This window comes from Hippopotamus amphibius, chromosome 8 (genome assembly GCF_030028045.1).
Source record: "Hippopotamus amphibius kiboko isolate mHipAmp2 chromosome 8, mHipAmp2.hap2, whole genome shotgun sequence".
NCBI classification, from domain to species: domain Eukaryota; kingdom Metazoa; phylum Chordata; class Mammalia; order Artiodactyla; family Hippopotamidae; genus Hippopotamus; species Hippopotamus amphibius.
Window position 1 is genome coordinate 106,691,378 of NC_080193.1, and position 20,253 is coordinate 106,711,630.

The following is a 20,253-nucleotide window of genomic DNA, read 5'->3' on the forward strand; positions in this document are numbered from 1 at the left end:
ACTCATTTTCACATGAGCATATTAGCTAAAAATCAGCAGTTGACTCGCTCCCAACCATAAACATATTTTCTGTTACAGCACGAAGCATTCAACAGCACCCAGTGGACAAAGACGCCCAAGGCTTGTGATTGAGGAATGTCCTCTAACTTATGAGACACAAACAAATGATGTAGCAAAAGAACTGATAGAAAAGGTACTAAAAGTGTACATTTTTTTCACGAGTTATTGACAAATATTTCATATTTCTTTTTCATCAGTTTCCTTTCCTACTTTAAAAAGAACAGGAAAATGATACATGATTTAGTCTACCAGAATTTAAAACAAATTGAAGCACATGTACCAAATTGTAGAGTTAAAAACAGAAATACAGACCAGTGAAACAGAATGAAAATGCCAGAAATAAATATATATACATATAAGAACTTCCATAACAAACCTGATGAAATAAAGTAGGGGAACAACCATTAGTTAGCAAGTGCTGCTGGGCAAATGGGCAATTGTTCTGTAGAAAACAGACTTCATATATTTCACGTGAGATAAAGAGTTAATTTTTTTCAAGTGCAAAAAATCTGAAAGAAAATGAAAGAGTGGACGTATTTAATTATGAATAGATTGAGGAATTTGAGTTTAAATGAAAGTTTAAATATAAATATAAGATATATACTAGGAAAAAAAAAGAATGGGCTGGGGGGGAATCCACAACAAATGTGTCTTACGGAAGTTTCGTTTTCAGAATATACATGAAATGAATGCAAGCGCGTGAAAGTATATTCACTCTTGAATGCACAGACAGAACCCATGGACAGAAAATACAAAAAGAAACACAAATAATGAAGAGACATTTGGCAAAGTGTTCAACCTAATAATTTTTAATGTAAATAAAAACTGAGAAGTAATACCTCACCAGTATTAACTGAGAAAGTAAATGGAACATATTCAGTGTTGGAAAGACCTTTAAGACAACAATCATATACATTCATATACAATGCAATTGGTATTGTCATAAATTAGTACAGTGTTTCTGAATACCAATTTGGTAATAAGAATCATGTCTTGTTTTATTGTCTGACCCAGTAATTTCCTTTTTAGGAATCTATTCGAAGAAATTAATTGAAAAAGAAAAAATCATGTTTATACAAAGATATTTTAATCAACAGTGAGTAGGGGCCAAATTCTCAACAATTGGAAAACTAAGAAGGAAGCAATGGTCTGTCAATAAGACAGGATATTTTATGGGCATTGAACATGACAACTATGTTGACTGTTGAGAGAAAAAATTCTATTCAATATAACTCAATTGAACCTTAGATGTAAAATTGAACACTATATGTATATTGATTAAAACCAAGAAAAAGAATTGTACTTTCATAAGTATTCTAAATTGACAGGATTTGATGGTGAAAGTGAGTTTTTTTTTTAATTTTAGTTGCATTGACATATGTATAATGTTTAGCTTCTGCTTAAATGAATACAGCGAAAAACCTAAGGCATTTCCTGTCAAATAAGAAACTGTGAAATTTGTTCACTGTTTCTATTGTTGTTTCCAAGCTTTAAATGGCTGTGTTTAAGATTATCTGTGGTTTGTGTTTGGTCAGTTATAACTGACGATGATATCTCCCCTTTAGATATAAAGTCACCATTTAGTAAAGTTTTTCAGAAACAGTCTTTGAAAGTAGATTTTTATAAACAAGGTACACATATTATTTACTACTACTATTCTGGGAAAAAAAATTTTTTTCTGGGAATAAATCCACTACAGACACAAAAATGTAACTGCTAATTTAGTCTTAATAGATCATCATGAGGGCCCTTGTTTTGCTTTTGACTTCCTGGACACAGTTAAAGATCTCTTTAAACAGGAAAGTACTGTTATTTCAGCCATTAGAGTAATGGTGTTATTTTATGAAGAGAAAAGCTTCAGGAAAAATAGCACGTGAAATATTTGAACATTGCCCCGTGTATGAACAAGAGCAATAGATGAGTGCCAAATATTATTTTTGAACGACTGCCTTATATAAAGAGTTGATTATTAAACAGCCACACTTTAAGTCATTTTAACATTATATCAATGTTTGCTCTTTTTTAAATTTAGATTTACAAGTGTTTTCCCCAGGATTTTTAAATAAAAATAACATTAAAAGTATCAATCTTCCAACTTAAAAAACAGAAAAGACAATAATACTCTATATGATACCAGACTTTTCCAGATAAAGTAATAAAGTCTTCTGCACTTTTTCACCCAAATCAACAAATAAGACCTAGAGAGAGCAGTGACGATAAATTTACAGGTTTCTACCTGCCTCCTTACCACCTCCTTCTTCTCTCCCATGACACCTGATATAAAGGACAATTTATGGTTATTTTTGAGGCTTCTTGGGGTGTCACAATCTTAATGTGTTTATTGATAGGAGTAAATGACATTGTGTCAGCAGCTTTTGTCCTAGCTCCGTATACCTACACCCTCTGTTTGTCTCAGAGTTCCCTCCTCGTCGGGCCAGAGCTGAGTTACAGTCACCCCCTTCAATTACACATTGCTGTGTGGTTTCACCCTGCTTCTTCCTGGCCTTTTTCTTTCCATTTTATTTCTGACTATAGATGTTTCCACTGGCAACCTCCATCATAACTTTTTCTTCCCCTCCCAGGTAAATTTAAAACACTTAAAATGTTTAAAACAGTGGCAGCTATTTACAATAGCCAGGACATGGAAGCAACCTAAATGCCCATCAACAGATGAACAGATAAAGAAGATGTGGCACATATATACAATGGAATATTACTCAGCCATAAAAAGGAATGAAATGGAGCTATATGTAATGAGATGGATAGACCTAGAGACTGTCATACAGAGTGAAGTAAGCCAGAAAGAGAAAAACAAATACCGTATGTTAATTCATATATACGGAATCTAAAAAAAAAAAAATGGTACTGATGAACCCAGTGACAGGGCAAGAATAAGGATGAAGATGCAGAGAATGGACTGGAGGACATGGGGTGGGGGGAGCTAGGGGCGAAGGGGAATCTGGGACGAAGTGAGAGTAGCATAGACATATATACACTACCAACTGTAAAATAGATAGCTAGTGGGAAATTGCTGTATAACAAAGGGAGGTCAGCTCGATGATGGGTGATGCCTTAGAGGACCAGGACAGGGAGGGAGGGAGGGAGTTACAGGAGGAACAAGATATGGGGATATATGTATAAATACAGCTGATTCACTTTGGTGTACCTCAAAAGCTGGTACAAGAGTGTAAACAATTATATTCCAATAAAGAGCTTAAAAAGAGAAAAAAAAAAAAAGAAATGAGATAATAATGATAATATCTTCCATACTGTTATGAAGGTTGTATAAAATAATAAAAATAAAGTTTATATAAAGAAAAAAAACAATAGCTGTATAAAAGATGTTGCTATTTCTCCATTTTAACTTATTTAACAAGTACTTATAGAGCACCTATAGGTACAAAACACTGCAATACCAAAATGAGTAAGATAGTGCCTGCTCTGAAAAAAACTATCAGTTTAACACAGAAGAAAGACATGGACACAAAAAGAACAAAGAAATGATGCAAAAGCAGAGAAAAAGAAAAATGCTGAGCATGAAAATAACCACTCTTCAGATCTCAAATGATTTCACTGTCATTATGTCATGTGCTTCTGAACCCTATTCTTTAACTAATAGGATTCAATCTAATCATGGGTATTTGGCCCAGAAAGAAGACAATAGCATCAAGATATAGGCAGATCAGAAAGCTTCTTAAGAGTGGTAGTATTAATTGGGCTTATGCATTATACACACACACTTGTCAAGAATTAGTCTTTTAACATTTTTCTTTATCCACATCAAGCAAACAAGGCTGTATGTTTTCTGCTTTTAAATTAATGTCTCTTCTTTTTTAATTAAATGTATTTGATAATGTTATTTTTGAGAATTTCTTAGAATAGTTTTAAATTTTGCTTCAACTGGAGAAACCATTGTTAACAGGGCTGCAAAAATCATGCTGTAGATTATTAGTTCTTCCCAAATAGTAACCTTTCAGAGAAAATATAATTCTTGTTTTCACAATTTCTAAAGTGTATTAGTTCTGTTTGAAGAAATCAGGATAATAGTGTGAGATGGTCTGAGGACTGGTGCTGTATTAGAGGTCATTAATTTGTTTATGAATGGGCCTTTAATTACTGGTCGATTTACACCTTTTCTAATGGATTTCCTTAATAAGCCTAAAGTTTAATTGGTAAAGCAATCAATGCAAATGAAGTTTATGTTTTGTTCTACAATCTCTTTTTAAACCTCAGATTAATGTAGCTGCTAAAAGAGGAATGAAATTTGTTGGATTCATATCACAACACTATCTACCACTTAAATTCTGCAATGGCACCAACCATGATGGAGATACAGAATCAACACTACATGTGAGACACAGTTCAGAGGAAAACTGTAAAAGTTGGAATGAAGGAACGTTAAGTGGGCAATCATCTGAAAGTGGAATTGAGGAAGAACTACATCATGAAAGTGGAAAGTGTCAAATGGAACGAGATGGCAGCCCCAATTCCTCTAAATCAACAAAGGGAGAAGGTAATAGACAAGATGAGTAGAAATGGGATGTCAGTTTAAATTTAGCAAAAAGTATGTTTTTGAGGGTCTTTTAACACATTTGAGGCAAATTAAATCTCTAAAGATTATAAAGATGAATAAAGTATAAACTTGTTATGATTCTTTTTAATTATTACAGCTGGAATAAGGTAGGGCAGCTTTCCAAATAGTTATCCCTGGCGTGGTCATGCAATGCCATCCACATGATGACACTTTGTGTTGAAAATTGGTTCCCATTTAGTCGTACACCAACTCCTCTGTAAAATGGAAACTGTGCATGTGTACCAAAAAAGTGATTCTGTAAAGAAAGCCGTTCTGATTTATGTTTCTTCCTATAAACAGTGTGTGAGAATTTTAGTTTAGGCCTTTCCCACTTCGTGGATGGCTTTCACCTTTGAAGTTAATTGGCTTTCTTTGATCACCAATTAGAATATTAAAATGCACATCACGATGAAACAATTAATATAACAATAGTGCCTGCATTCTTAACTAATTTTAAACAATACTTTTATTCTTCTTTGCAGCTAGCAAGTCTTCCCAAGAAATTGAGAGTATTTTTTAATGTACTTTGGACTGTTCTAAGTTTTATGATACATTTACGGGCATGCTTTAAAAAGCACTAATAGAGAAAATCAAAGACCATGTACACCTTAGAGTTAAGAGTCTACAGCCAGACTGCCTAAGTGTCTTTATAGTAAGGGTGTTGTTGTGAGAAGTAGACACAAGATGTCTACAAAGTGCTTAGGCTGGTGCCCTGCACAGAATAGACTATTAAGTTAGCTACTATTAACTGATTCTTTGATCAGTGTTGGTGCTAAGGCCACACACACTGGTGGCATCAGTTTTCTGGGTTGTGGTGAGATTGCTCAATATTCATGCATGGCAGGGACCCACTGGACCATGGTCAGCACAGCCTCCTTAAGAAAGGACTCAGAGCATTTCCCAACTCATCATCTCACCACCTCACCACCACCAACATCCTTCCATTTTTTTACCAGTTCCCTAGCTAACAACAACCCTGATTTTCCTGCAGCGTGAAAAATTTAGGAATGTTAAGAGTGAACAAGAGTTGTTGGAGCTGTGGTCAGAGAGCTACCCACTATATTCCACCCACAGCTACGTTTAAACTCCTGCTGGTTCCCATCCTGACTCTGATTAGATCAGGTGTCTAGTCCTAATCTTTTAAGTTCCAAATCCAATATTTGACTTAATTATCAGTCTTTAGATTCTGCTTTCTATTTAGTTGATTTTAAGACCCTATGCTTTTTGCAGATTCAGTGCCACTAGAAAAGCAGTGATCTAAAATAGACTAGATCTTTCTATGATATCATGTAATTTCTTTTTTCTTCCTAGTTTCTATATTAAAGAAAAACTGATGCTTACACTGTCGCAATACATGTATTACTATGTTTTACGATGAATGTTACTGATTCCACATTCTGTTGTGAGAAAAAAAATTCTGAGATTTGAAGTAAGGACATTGGAATGAATTACTCTGTGTCCGCTCTAGTTCACCTTTCAGGATATTTCCACTTTTCTTTTCATCTCTTGTATAATTCTATACACTGTAGAAAATTGATAATAATGCAAATGATTCTTGCCCATTAAAATAAAAATGATTTCTGTTAAAAAAAAAAAACCTATGCTTTTTGATAACTTTTCTATGGCAGTGATTGGTTCTTAACTTTTGGTGCAGGGGAGTGGGAGTGAGTGATCGTGGTGGGGGACCGGGGAATACACATACAAAAGACCTCTTGGAGAGTCTGGTGAAATCCATGGAGACTCACCCAAAAAAACACGCATAACACACATACCCCTAATACTCTCTCTGTGATACAAGTGGTGTTAGACTTCCTAAAACACAACCATAGATGTGGGTGCATAGACCCCCAAGTTAAGAATTGCTAACTTATAGTAAAGTATATGATCCAGCAGTTTCATGTCTAAGTATGCAGTCTGGAGTCACTCTCACATATGTGTCCAATGAATGATGTTTATAATAACAAAAATTTGGAAATAATGTATATGTCCATCAACAGGAGGAAAGTAAACTAGAATGCTATGTAGCAGTTAAACTAAATGAATCAGATCTATATGTAGTAATTACACTTCAAAAGCATAATGTTGAACAAGAAAATCAACTTACAGATTGATACATACAGTATAATACCATTTTTAAAAACTTTTTAAACTGCAAAACGTTGTTTTTAAACTGCAAAATATCTTTTATATGTAAAGAAATATGTATTAAAAGAATAAAAGAACTTGCATAAGAATGATAAACACCAAATTCATTACAGTAGCAACTTCTGGAGAATAGGATTAGGGGAGATATAGCATGAACCTCAACTACATCCATTTCTCATTTCCTTGAAAAAAATCTGAACCACACATGGTCCAATGTTAGTTAACATTTGATAAAGCTGAGTGGTGGGTAATTTTATTATGCTTGTTTATATGCTTGAAATAGCTCATGATTAATTTTAAAAAAAGATTTTAGGAATCTTTTCAATAAAATTATAGTTTTCCCCTTTTTTCTTCCTTCTGAACACCTATCCTCAGATAACAAGTTGTATACAGTCTTCAACGTTTTTGATGATGAATCAACCTGCTGGACCTATCAGGAAGGCATCCTGTCAATGAAAGTAACAAGAAAAGGCGCTGTCGTTAGCACACTTGATGCCGATTGGCTGGAATTAACTACATTTTATTATAAACAAGGCTTGTCTTTAATTGATTCTTTTGTATGCTGGGAAACATCTAAAGGTAAGTTTTATATTATGATATGTTGATATCTAAAGAATATGACTTGTGGAAATGTTTTTGCCTCTCAAATTCAGTGGCTAAAAGGTCAGATATTATTCCTAAGAAAATAGATTTTAATTATTACACAACTATGAAGCTTTAATTTAAAAGTTTAACCATCCTGTGTGGTACTATCATAATGTAATGTTTGCTGTTGGGTTGTGACTATCAGGAATAGACAAACCACTGTGATCAACTAGTAGGATTTTCCAAATAAAATGTACTATAGCAGCACAATCAGAAGGCTTATGATGGCATTTGACAATTACTGTCCAAATTTATTACACAAGCCCAATTTTGGACACTACCTAACATGTCCTCCAGTTCAAACCTGACTTCTTCTAAAATTTGTATACAAAAATAAACTTTGGTTCAGAAAATGACATTGACCTACATTTACTCATGCCTTCCCCTTATCTTTCATTTTTAACCATCTTCTTTTAGTTACAATGGGATATATAATCATTTATTTCTATCACAAAAACAAACAAAACTTTCCAAAAATTTTTTCTAAGGAAAGTGTTTCTTGAAAGAGATTAGTGCTAAAAGAAAAGAAAAAAGATAGTAAGGAGACTGGAACGATGCATTAGGAAGGATGGAGGTTATGAAAATCAGGATAGTTAGGGACCATGACTCAATGAGGTTAGAGGAAGGAATAAAAAGCAAATAAGAGGAGATCTCAATAAACCTTATTATTATAAAAACATCCTAGTGATACCTTAACTAATACAACTAAAGACTTTGGATGATTATTTAAAATTATCGAGTCATGTTCCAATAGGTCCCTTTAGCTAGCAACCAAGAGTAAGGATCTAGCTCATTGGAGCATCCAAAAATACAGCACCTCGCGTAGTGCTTGGCACTTAGCAAGTGCTCAGTAAATATTTATTAGTATTTTTGGCTATTGGGAACTTCTTCCAAGTTGATCTTTTATGGAAACAGCCAGACCTGATATGAAGCGCATGGACTTTAGGATCAGACAGACCAAGGTTTAAGTCCTGTGTCCTCTACTCAGAGCTGTGTGACCTGGGCAAGTGAGTTGAGCTCACTGAGCCTCAGTTTCCTAAGAGGGGGATAAAAACGCTCCTACTAACTGTTGTGAGAATTTAATAAGATATAGTATGTACAAAGTGACTCCCACAGTGCCTCACCCAACTGTCAGAGTTCATTTTCTTGGGTTGGTTTTTTTCTCCTGTCACTTGCTAGATGCACTTACAGTACTTTTAGTATCAATCATCTATTTGGAGGTCAGTTTATACTTCATCTCTCTCTCTCTCTCTCTCTTTCTCTCTCTCTCTCACTTTCTCTTCTCTCCAAAGAGTCCAAATTAGAGCCATTCAAAAAAAGGGAGGTGGGGGGTCGGGGTGGGGAATTCCCTGGCGGTCCAGTGGTTAGGACTCTGCACTTTCACTGCTGTGGACCCGGGTTCAGTCCCTGGTCGGGAAACTAGGATCTCACAAGCTGTAAGGCACAGGCAAACAAAAAAGCCATTTCAAATTGTGGATTGTAACTAACTGCTGAAGGAAAGACAAAAAAAAAAAAAAAAATCTTCTTTTCACAATGTCTTTCAGGCATCCCTGCCTTGGGCCTTGCCTAATGAAAATAAAATTAGCCACAGCAGTTGCCAGCCAAAGGCTCTGTAGGGCTTTTGTTCTTAAAGCCTTAGAAGTTATTTAGAGAGCCCGGGGGAAAGTCTCTCCCTCTCAGCAGCTCTGGAATGTCTCATTAGTTGTTTCGCAGTGCAGGCCATGCCAAGCCCTAACGAGCCACGGTCTGTAAGTTCTGGCACTTGGGTGTGTCACTCGGGACTTTCCTGGGAGTACACAGGGAAGCTGTGGAGGGGAAATTGTGACCAATGCCCGTGTCACTGTGAGAAGCAAGTCAGAGGAAGCAGGGCTGAATTGGTGGCTTTGTTCTGGGCTATCTGATGACTGACATCTAAAGCACATCAGGGACAATGGCATATTTTGTTTTGTCTTGCTTCCATCCTCTTCCAAAATATTGTCAAAAGTCAACCCACCATGAGGAATGGAAGTACAAAACCAGACATTGCTCAGAAATTTAAATATATTACTCCACAAATCTCATTCTATAAATCTCATTTTATAAAATTTTCCAGAAACAGAGAGAGAGGGAAAAAAAACTTTGAAAAGTTTTCTCCTTCAGGAAAATCATGGTGGAGAAGTTGTGAGTTCTGTGAAATTCCTCTTCACTGCCCTTTCCCACCCACTTTCAAAGCCTTTTCTGCTTTAAAAGGCACCCAGGGACCCTCTTGTTCCCGTGGACTGAGGGTTCTCACTGCAATGACCTCCTGTTCCTGATTTTCTCCAGCATTGCCCGGCCTTCACCAAAGTGGTCTGCGGCTAGATTCTGTGCACACTTACAAACACCTCCAAGTGAACCCAGGGGAGCCTACAAGAGCTTACCCAATAGAAACAAAATACTTTATTCTGCCAGAACAGGTAGAGATCCAGGGGTCAGATGACATGGATGAGGCAGGCAGTTTTGCCAGCTGATACAAAACACACACACACACACACACACACACACACACACACACACCCCTTGAGGTTCTCACACTTGAGTAGCCTACCAATGCCCCCATCACCCTCAGAGCATAGCCTCTTCCCATCTTTAGTATACCCGCATCTGAAGGCTACATTTTCATTTTTTGTGAGTTCTTTTCAGACTTCGATCGATACTCATTTCCATCTGTTCATCCCTACAGAAGTGCTTGTGTGGAGTTGGCGGGGGAGGTGTATCAGAATGAGGAGTAGGGTAGAGCAATGACACTGGAACATGTATGTATTCATTTCACATACATGTACGCGTATATGCCAGGTCCTAGGCCGGGCACGAGGGGTTTACACTGAGGAGCGAAACGGACGTCTCCCCTACGCTCACAAAGCTAGCCACGGGGTGGTCCACTGCGGGGGGACAGGTCCGACCCCTGGTCAGGGAACTAAGATCCTGCATGCCGCACAGGGCGAGGCCAAAAAAAAAAAGCCACGTGACATCAGGCAGCAACAGGCATCAAAACATATATACCTAATTTTAAAACTGAGAAGTGTGTGTGATATTACCCAGCAGGATACTGTAATGAGAGAAACAAGGAAGAACCAGCGTGGTCAGGAGGTCCCTTCTGACAGGGTGACAATCACACTGAGACTGGAAGGCTGGAGAGGGCTGGTGTTCAGGAGCCAGAGGAAACGCCTCCAAATGTACGAAACCCTAGGACGGGAGAGAGGAACTGGGAAAGGGTCTGTGTCGCTGGAGCAGGGCATACAAGAGAGAATGGCTCCCGACAGGGTGGGAGAGGTGAGCAGTAGCCACGCCGCCTAGATCTTACAATATAAAGTAATGCAACAGGTGCAAACACGTATTGGTACTTACTCTATGCTGGTATTGTTCTAAGCACTTCACATTTATTAACTCATCTAATCCCCGCAGCAACCCCATGAGGTAGGTATGACTATTCCCCTTCTATAGACGGGAAACCAAGGTACAGAGATTTTAAATCATGTGCTCCTGTTCATGCAGCTAGAAGGACTGGGAGGTAGGTGGAGTGTGTGCTCATAACCAGTTTGCCATCCTGCCAGGATTTTTATTCCAAGTCATTCATTGGAGATTTAAAGGAGGAGTTATGACCTGACCTACATTTTAAAAATAACTTATTTGGCCTCACTTTTGGAACTGGATCATGGAGGGCGAGTGTGGAAGTGAGGGGGCTGTTAAGAGGCTGTTGCAGGGATCCAGAGAGATGGTGGTGGATGGGCAGCGATACACAGGCTGAGATGCATTCTGGAGACTGAAAGCTCATGAACGAGATACAGAAAAAGAGTTCCCATATGTGCCTGCCCTCCGTTTCTCAAGGTGGTCCCAGGCCCACCCTCTGGGCAGTTTAATGCCAAAAATGACAGTTGGACACCGAATACTAAAGTGGAATATTTCCTCACATTTACAGAAATGGCAATGTCATATCTAGCTGAAATGACGGTGTAAGATCACACTTCCAGACAAGTAAACAATTCCCTGAAATTCTTTAAGCTTGTGCTTCTCAAACCAGGGTCAGGGTACCCTAGGGGTATGAGGTTTGTGCCAAGGAGTACAAAACTTCACACAATAAACGTCTTCCTAGAGTGTCAATATTACTTTAAGATTGGGAGTAAGGGAGGGCAGAAGAGAGAACATTGCTTTTTCACGTCATATGAACATACTTGAAAAGAATGCAAAATTTGCATGGGGTTTTAAAATATAACATTAGACTTTAAAGGAACCTTATGCTTGCCAAAATTCACTTTGAACTGTATCTGGAACCCATCCTTCAGTGGTACAAGTGTACTTACCTTTGCTATTGATGGTATTTGTCCAAAAAAAAAATTGAGAAGCAGTGGGTCGGACCATTGCTCTGTAACTTTCTCATATTATGCACACACAGAAAATAGTGATATTGTAGGGCACGTGGGTATAAGCGGAAAAGCTGCTCTGGGCAGGAGGGGGCGCCCTGTGCCTTAGCACACCCGTTCTGAGCACACCGGTGGGCCAAGGCACACAGGGTGGGAAGTGGTGAGATATGCGATATTAAGAGATGACTCAGTTCAGGACAGATATTAAGTAATTGTTCAGAATTATCACCTTACCCCAATACCTGGAAGATTTAACATGCCAAGCACCCAAATGGTCACTCCCCATGAAGCCTTCCCTGCCACCCTCCCTAGCTGCCACTTCTGTTAGGGAGAATTTCTCAAGAGATAGAAGTACCCCCTCTTGGGGAAAGTATCATTCTTCTGTGGCTCTGAGGGCTGGCATGGTCCCTAAGAAAGCTAGCCAGGGAACTTGGGGAGCTCTAATGTGGGAAGGAAGGTCTTTTGTTTTTAGCTGAAGTATAAAATAAACATAGTAAGGTGCATTAATCTTATGTGTACAGGTGAATAGAACACAAATGTTCGAGATATAGAACATTTCCTTTTATGTCAATTATATCTCAAAAAAGCTGCGGGGAAAAAAAGAAAGATACAGAACATTTCTAAAATCCCAGAAGGACTCCTCATGGCTCTTCCCAGTCAATATCCTCCCACGCAGACAGAAGCATTATTTTAACTCCCAGCACCATAGATTAACTTTTTAAACTTATTTATTTATTAATTTTTGGCTGTGTTGGGTCTTCTTTGCTGCACATGGGCCTTCTCTAGTTGCGGCGTGGTATGTGGGCTTCTCATTGCAGTGGCTTCTCTTGTTGTGGAGCACGGGCTCTAGGTGCGTGGGCTTCAGTAGTTGTGGCACACGGGCTCAATAGCTGTGGCACATGGGCTTAGTTGCTCCTCGGCATGTGGGATCTTCCTGGAGCAGGGATCAAACCCGTGTCCCCTGCATTGGCAGGCGGATTCTTAGCCACTGCACCACTTAGAAAGTCCCCACCATAGATTAATTTTGCCTGTTTTTGAACTTCATGTAGGTTGACATATACAGTATGTATTCTTTCTCATCTCACTTCTTTTGCTCAACATAACTTCTCTGAAATTCATCCATATTGTTGCATACCAGTGAGTCTTTCTTTTTTATTCTTGGTAGTATTACAGTGTATGAGTCTACCATACTTTCATTCTTTTAAACCAAAAGAAGTTTAGAAGTACTACAGAATCTCAATACTGAGAACAAGAAAACAGACACAAAGCCACAAAACCCACAGTTATCCAATTACATAATCCTAAAGTGAATAAGAAGCAGATTACAAGTAACTACATAATTATCACAGTATATAATTATTTTTAAAATTCATACCCCCTTTCTAAAAAAGGACTTGAAGCAAATATACAATTTTAAAGATGGTCTTGTGATGCTCTAAACTTACAATCAAAAACAGATTTAATTCCACTGGTCACTTTGGTATGACAGTAGACAAGTACATTTAAAGGAAGTGGAACATATGCTGTAATTAGAAAAACAATTCCAACAAGTAAATTAAACTTTAGTGGGTTGTTGGGAACCGCTCTGAAAAATGTAAATTCTTCATGATATTCTGCCCTAACTATAACTGATGTAAAAATAATAATAGTGATTTTCTCCTAAAGATTATAACCCATTAATAAAATAAAAACTAAAGATTACATTTAAATTACTTTTGTCATTTTTATCTTTAAGCTTAATAGATCTTTTGAAAACTTTGTAGGTTATTATTTAGATAACTCTCAACCAGGGAAACGTTGATGTGACATTGTGCTGTATAAAACCAAAATATTTAACCAGCACATGACCATGGGAAAATTGTCTCCTATTGCAAAATAGGAGACAAAAGAACTTCCATAAAATCAGTTTAGTTTTGGCCAGCTGTTATTGTCAGCTATTCAAAAAAACGTCAAAGAGACCCTCCCTTAAAACTTCCTTCCCAGCAGGAATTCTTTTGACAATGACTTCTGTTTAGGATCTTCCTGTTACCATTCTTTCTTTTTTTTTTTTTAAGCATCATTGAAGCAAAGAATTGTTCTGTTTATATTTTTTGAAATAATGTTACCTCACCTTGGTTTTAATATCACACCTGTAATTTCAAGGATTAATATTTTTGATGTTGTTTCTCTTAATGGTATAATTAACATGCATACAACATATAGATCAGAAACCAAAATTTGATTTCAAGGTGAAGGTGATTTCTAGATGCTTTTTAAGCTTAGGAAATCCACTTGCTTCTCACTGTATGATATTAGTTTATCTTGTTTTTGTTATTGTAGTCTTCATGTTTACAGTTTGATTTTAATTCAGTTAAGTATAAAACTGTCTTGACCTTTGAAAAAACAATTACCTTCAAAGAGAAGGGGGATGTCATAGATTCACCTAAAACAAGTGTTTATTTTATTTAAGATTTTTTTTAATATGGACCATTTTCAAAGTCTTTATTGAATTTGTTTCAATATAGCTTCTGTTTTTTTTTTATGTTTTGGTTTTTTGGCGGAGAGACATGAGGGATCCCAGCTCCCAACCAGGGATCAAAACCACACCCCCAGCACTGGAAGGTGAAGTCCCAACCACTGGATCACCAGGGAAGTCCCCTGAAAACAAGTGTTTATTAATTGATATGTTTTTCTTTCAGCTTCCTACAAGGGTCATTTAAGATTTTAGATAATCTTAAGAGGCGCTGAGTATTTACAACTCTTCTTAATTGCATGTTTTTCCTCACAAGGAGACCATTTGCCAAAATCTTTGGAAGGATTCTTTATCTATGAAGAAGAAGGCTGTGGAGTTCCAGGGTTCAGCAAGAAAGGAAATGATGCCATTGTAGTAGAGCAATGGACAGTCATTGAGGTAACTGAAGTTTTCTGATAATTTGGCTTTACTTTTGCATTTAGTTTTACATGTTAAAGATTGCCTAACACATGCAGTATTCTTCAAACACATGTTTATTCAATGTTCAGAATTTCATCAGAAATACTTGAACAAACTCCTTTCAAATTTGTGAAGAGGTAATTTGCTTTACTCAATGTTCAGCTTTGTTGAAAGATAGCAAAATAATCTATACGTAAATAGCAGTAGATTCCCAAAGATTTGACATTCTAGTCCTAAACAAAGTCCCCTGACACTGAGATTCTCTTTACACAATGCCATGACAACTAGCTGAAAGTGAAAAAAAAAAAACAAAAAACAGTCTATTACCTCTAAGTAACCAATGTGACTGACTTTTTTACCTTGTGAATTGCCTTTCAAAGGAAAAAATATCCAAAGGTGTTCTCTCTCTCTCACCAGGCCAAATATGTACACACAGCATTGTCCTTTCTACTCAGAGATGACATTGCTGCCGATGTTGTGCACTTTGAATTCAGAGGTCACCAAACGGACTGCTGTCAAGGTGTACAGACTGAATTCAAGTGTATCATGCTGCGTGTACAAGGCCCTCACTGACGGCCTCTCTCAAGGACACTTTTGCCTTTCTGGCCTTGCAAAGGTTAGAGAGACATAGTCATTTTTAAAGACACTGGAAATCCCACTGAGGGGGAAAAAAGGATTGGGGGTAAGAGGTAAAGGTCCAAGCAAGAATGAATTCCAAGTGAGTAAAGAGCAGTAAAGATTCTCTGCTCCTCTCACCTTTCATTCCCCAATACTCACTCTCTACTCTTACCCTCACTCCTAGCCCCTAGACCAGGGTTTCTGAAAGTGTGGACTCTACTTGGATCCATATCACTCAGGCGGCCTTTTAAAATGCAGATGCCCAGGGCCCCCCATACATTAGAGTTTGATGCCCAAACAAGACTGAGGGAAGGAAGGCCCAAACCTGAGAGAACCACATGTAAATCTCTCTCCGCTCTGATCCCCAGTTGTTTCTAACTTGGTTGAATGGTTTGAAGGCAGCAGGGAGCAGAAAATAAGCCTAGGAAGACGGCAGCTGGTGAAATTGCACTTAATGGATTGTGAACTCCCCTTATCCTAACACCCTCACCCTAGTCATCACTTGTGTAGCTGGCTGTCTTTGTCATCAGACGATGAGCTCTGTGCTTATTCACGCAGGGCTGTGAAATCAAAACGGATTACGGCCCTCTGCTGCACACCCTGGCTGAGTTTGGATGGCTCCTGACAAGCGTGTTGCCTACACCTATACTGAGACATGACAGGTAACACCAAAGTATCCTGGCACACCCTCATCCCCTTGTAAAATGGAGTTCATCTGTTAGGTGATTCCACCTAACCATGCTTGTTTAATGCCTACAGAAAGCATTTCACTGAACTTCTAATCTGATTTCATGGGCCTTGGAGATCAACAAAGGTAACCCCCTCACATTATATACATCCCTCAGTATTCATGAGGGGTTGGTTCCAGGACCCTACGCATACCAAAATCTGGGACGCTCAAGTCCCTTATGTAAAGTATACACGCCTCCTCCCATATACTTTCAATCATCTCTACGTTACTTATAATACCTATACAATGTAAATGCTATGTACATAGTTGCTGGAAAATTCAAGTTTTGCTTTTTGGAACTTTCTGGAACTGTTTTTTCAACTACTTTCCATCAGTGGTTGGTTGACTCTTAACTGCAGATACAGAGGGCTGACTGTGTATGTACAAGCTATTCATTGCATCTCCTTCCCAAGGGCATATAAGTTCCCAATGGCGGAGCCAGAGCAGAGGCAAGGTAGACCAGCTCTAAACTCAGTGCTGCTTCCAGCACTCAGAATGGTGCTCTCCCCTCAAAGACTGCACTACTAGATCTTTTTTTTTTCCAACTCAAGATGCCGATTCTTCTCTAGAGTGAAGATTAAGTCAATATGAATCTGCAAACAGAAAATGCAGCCCCCTCTGTAGGACCCTTTGTGCTGCTCTTCTGCACTGGCTGTGTGAAACTGCCCTCAGGCCAGCACGCAGCTGGGGGTAGGGCTGCAGTGGGGCCCAGAGTGCAGGATGGGAGCCACCAGTGCTTCTGCCTTCATCCCTCCCCTCCAGGGTGGGGGCTAGCTCTCCCCTGCAGCATGGGCTTGTTAGCTGTTTCCACTAAAATAAGCATCTACATTAGAACCAAAATGCCAGTACTTCACAAATACCAATTTTTCCTTTTCTCCTTTTCCTGGGAAAGGAAAAGATTGAGTTGTTTTTTGTTTGTTTGTTTGTTTGGAGAGAGAGAAAGACCAATTAAGCTCTCTGTATAAAGTGCTTTGCTGTCCCTTTGACTCAGAGATGTTCCCTCTGCCCTATTTGGCATCCAGAAACTGATTGACTGCCACGGCTGTTCTGCCTGGGCCGGTACTGCCTGCAGAGGACAGCATAGTATCACCTGGGCCTTCCCTTTAAGCAGAGTCTACCACAGTTTAGCACTGATCCTCAGGTGTAGCTAAGGGAAGCAATTCCCACTCTTTAGTGTAGCACCTTTTCCCCTGCCTGGTAACTCTACCTCCGCACAAATTTTAAACACATTTGATTGACATGGCTTTATAATAAAGCCACACCTTCTTCAGGTGGGGAGAGAGATGAAAGTGGTTACAGAGTAAAGACGCACAAGCTTTAAAAGGCGGGGTTAGAGGTACGCAAAGCAATTAATCTGCTTTTCTTCTCAGAGATTTATTGGTAAATATTCTCAAATTGTAAGTGATAGCTCTCTGAATTATTACCCAACTATTAAAAATCTGTGGCTTACCTGTCAGATCACAATACAGCAGTAATTCTCAAGATTTGGTCTTCAGACCAAGTAATATGAATACTCTGGAGCACCTAGGAACATACACATGCCAGAGGCTCATCCCAATGGGATGGTCAGAAGCTTTGGGGGTGGGGTCCATGAATCTCCACCTTCACAAGCTTCAGAAGCTCATCAACATTTGAGGAACTTTGCAGGAGGTAGTGAGAGAGAAAGAAATTCCATTTCCCTGCCACTCCTCACCTTCCATCCTCCAAGGCATTGGTCTTTCCCACTACTCTCCCCCACTTCCCTCAGAATCACTTGTGTATTTGGCCTCCTCACCTCTTTTTGGTGGTTCTTCTAGGTATACAATTTAGGGTGTCATTGGCCTTTCTTAAAAGTGCTGTGAGTTCTGAACCTTTAATGTTCCTTTTTCCCCAATGAAAAATATGTTTATTATTTCTCCCTCCTATTCACTCAGGGCTTCTGTTTCCATGAGTCTAAATATTTCCTAAAGTGATATGCATGACTGACCAGGCACTAGATCAGACGGCAAGACTAACATGGTGGATGCTGAGCCATAAAACTCAGGCTGGCACTCCTCGAGCATCTCCTGCTTGGGAATGAGAACAGGACTGAGACCAAAGGTGGGAAGGAAAAAGTCTCAAGTATACTGTGATGGGGGAGGGTGGCGGAGCCTGGAGCCAGGCTTAGCTTGACCACCTTGTCCTGCATGTCAGACTGTATAAGATCACAGGCTGGACCAAATGATTAGGAGGATCACTGGAGTGAGGAGTGGCTGTATGTTGTCCTTGGAGCAGAGGTAGCACCGCTGCCTCACCACCACTCCCAGCTTCTTCAGTACCCCTAGTATCCACCAAGACACTGTGGAGGCAGAGTGGACCTTTCAGGCCCTCCTTGTGAAGGCTCGTCTTTATGTGCAACTAAAATAGCAAAGGGGTAGGAATTCACTGGTGTTCCAGTGGTTAGGACTCAGCCCTTTCACTGTGGTGGCCCAGGTTCAATCCCTGGTCAGGGAACTAGGATCCCACAAGCTGTGTGGAGTGCAGCCAAAAAAGAAAAAAAAATAGCAAAGGGGCTACCAGGATTCTCCAGGGCCCTGCAGCCAGCAGCAGCCATGTCACCCAGCCCCACCCACCAGTATCTAGCACAAACCTCCACACAAGGCAGGGCCTTTTCATTCTTGTCCAAATATGCTGTCCCTGTGACAGTCACATGGTGGTCTTAGCTGCTTCAGTACACATAGGATGGTAGTCACCTTCAGCCAGGTCATCTTTAAAAAAATAGTACACACGGTTCATCTTGGTCCACGTGGAGGATAGAGCCTGAAAGTTTTTGGGTTTTGTTGTTGTTTTATTAAACAGTTTGGCAGTTTCTTTTTATATATATATATATATATATTTATTTATTTATTTATTTATTTATTTATTTGGTTACTCTGGGTCTTAGTTGCAGCTCCTGCGCTCCTAAGTTGTAGTATGAGAACTCTCAGTTGCAGCATGCATGTGGGATCTAGTTCCCTGACCAAGGATCAAACCCCGGCCCCCTGCGCCAGGAGCTAGGAGTCTTAACTGCTGCACTACCAGGGAAGTCCCAGTTTTTAGTTTCTGAAACTAGAAGAATGGTCCAGGCTTTGAGCTAAACAGATCCCACTTGAATTACACCTTTACCATTTACCAGCTATATGATTTTGGGAACCTTTTTAAATCTCAATTTCCTCACCTGAGAAATGATACAATAATATCAACTTCACTGGATTATCATGATGATTCAGCTAGAAAATACAGGGCCTGTGCATACTAGGCTAATAAATTAGAGCTATTATATGGGACTTAATCCTCTCGCAGAACGGAAATCCCTAAGAAGTTGAAGCCAGTTGTACAAGCGTGATGGCTTGGCCTGTCCTAAAGCAGGATATTTTGGAAAATGTAAATACTGTAGTTCACGGTATACAAAATCAGCACTGAGTATTACAAGCCAACAAAAGGGACAGAAATAATGACACTATAAAGATACATGCTTACATGTTGTGATCACACCCAGAAAAACGAACGTTATCGTCTTTCTTTTGGGGCCCACGTCTTAAAACGTAACTTAGCAGTTTTCTGGTAGAGTCTTTAGGGTTTTCTATATATAGTATCATGTCATCTGCAAAGAGTGATAATTTTACTTCTTCTTTTCCAATTTGGATTCCTTTAATTTCTTTTTCTTCTCTGATTGCTGTGGCTAACACTTCCAAAACTATGTTGAATAACAGTGGTGAGAGTGGACACCCTTGTCTTGTTCCTGTTCTTAGAGGGAATTCTTCCAGTTTTTCTCCATTGAGAACAATGTTGGCTTTTGGTTTGTCATATATGGCTTTTATGATGTTGAGGTAATTTCCTTCTATGCCCATTTTCTGGAGAGCTTTTATCATAAATGGATGTTGAACTTTGTCAAAAGCTTTTTCTGCATCTATTGAAATGATCATATGGTTTTTATCCTTCAATTTGTTGATATGATGTATCACGTTGATTGATTTGCGTATATTGAAGAATCCTTGCATCCCAGGGATAAACCCCACTTGATCGTGGTGTATGATTTTTTTAATGTGCTGTTGCAGTCTGTTAGCTAGTATTTTGTTGAGGATTTTTGCATCTATATTCATCAGTGATATTGGTCTGTAGTTTTCTTTTTTTGTGACATCTTTGCCTGGTTTTGGTATCAGGGTGATGGTAGCCTCATAGAATGAGTTTGGGA

The 20,253-nt window shown here is 38.9% G+C and overlaps 1 protein-coding gene across 2 annotated transcripts in view; it reads left to right on the forward strand.

The window, feature by feature from the left end:
• Nucleotides 1-20,253, forward strand: part of RFTN2 (raftlin family member 2) — a 63,438-nt gene that overhangs the window by 16,272 nt on the left and 26,913 nt on the right. The window contains exons 3-7 of one of the 2 annotated variants that reach the window (XM_057747110.1): nucleotides 79-193; nucleotides 4,294-4,573; nucleotides 7,154-7,357; nucleotides 14,571-14,692; nucleotides 15,890-15,993. In XM_057747110.1, the coding sequence (XP_057603093.1) occupies nucleotides 79-193; nucleotides 4,294-4,573; nucleotides 7,154-7,357; nucleotides 14,571-14,692; nucleotides 15,890-15,993 (825 nt within the window). The remainder of the gene's footprint in view (nucleotides 1-78; nucleotides 194-4,293; nucleotides 4,574-7,153; nucleotides 7,358-14,570; nucleotides 14,693-15,889; nucleotides 15,994-20,253) is intronic. The other variant, XM_057747111.1, reaches the window with a different exon arrangement.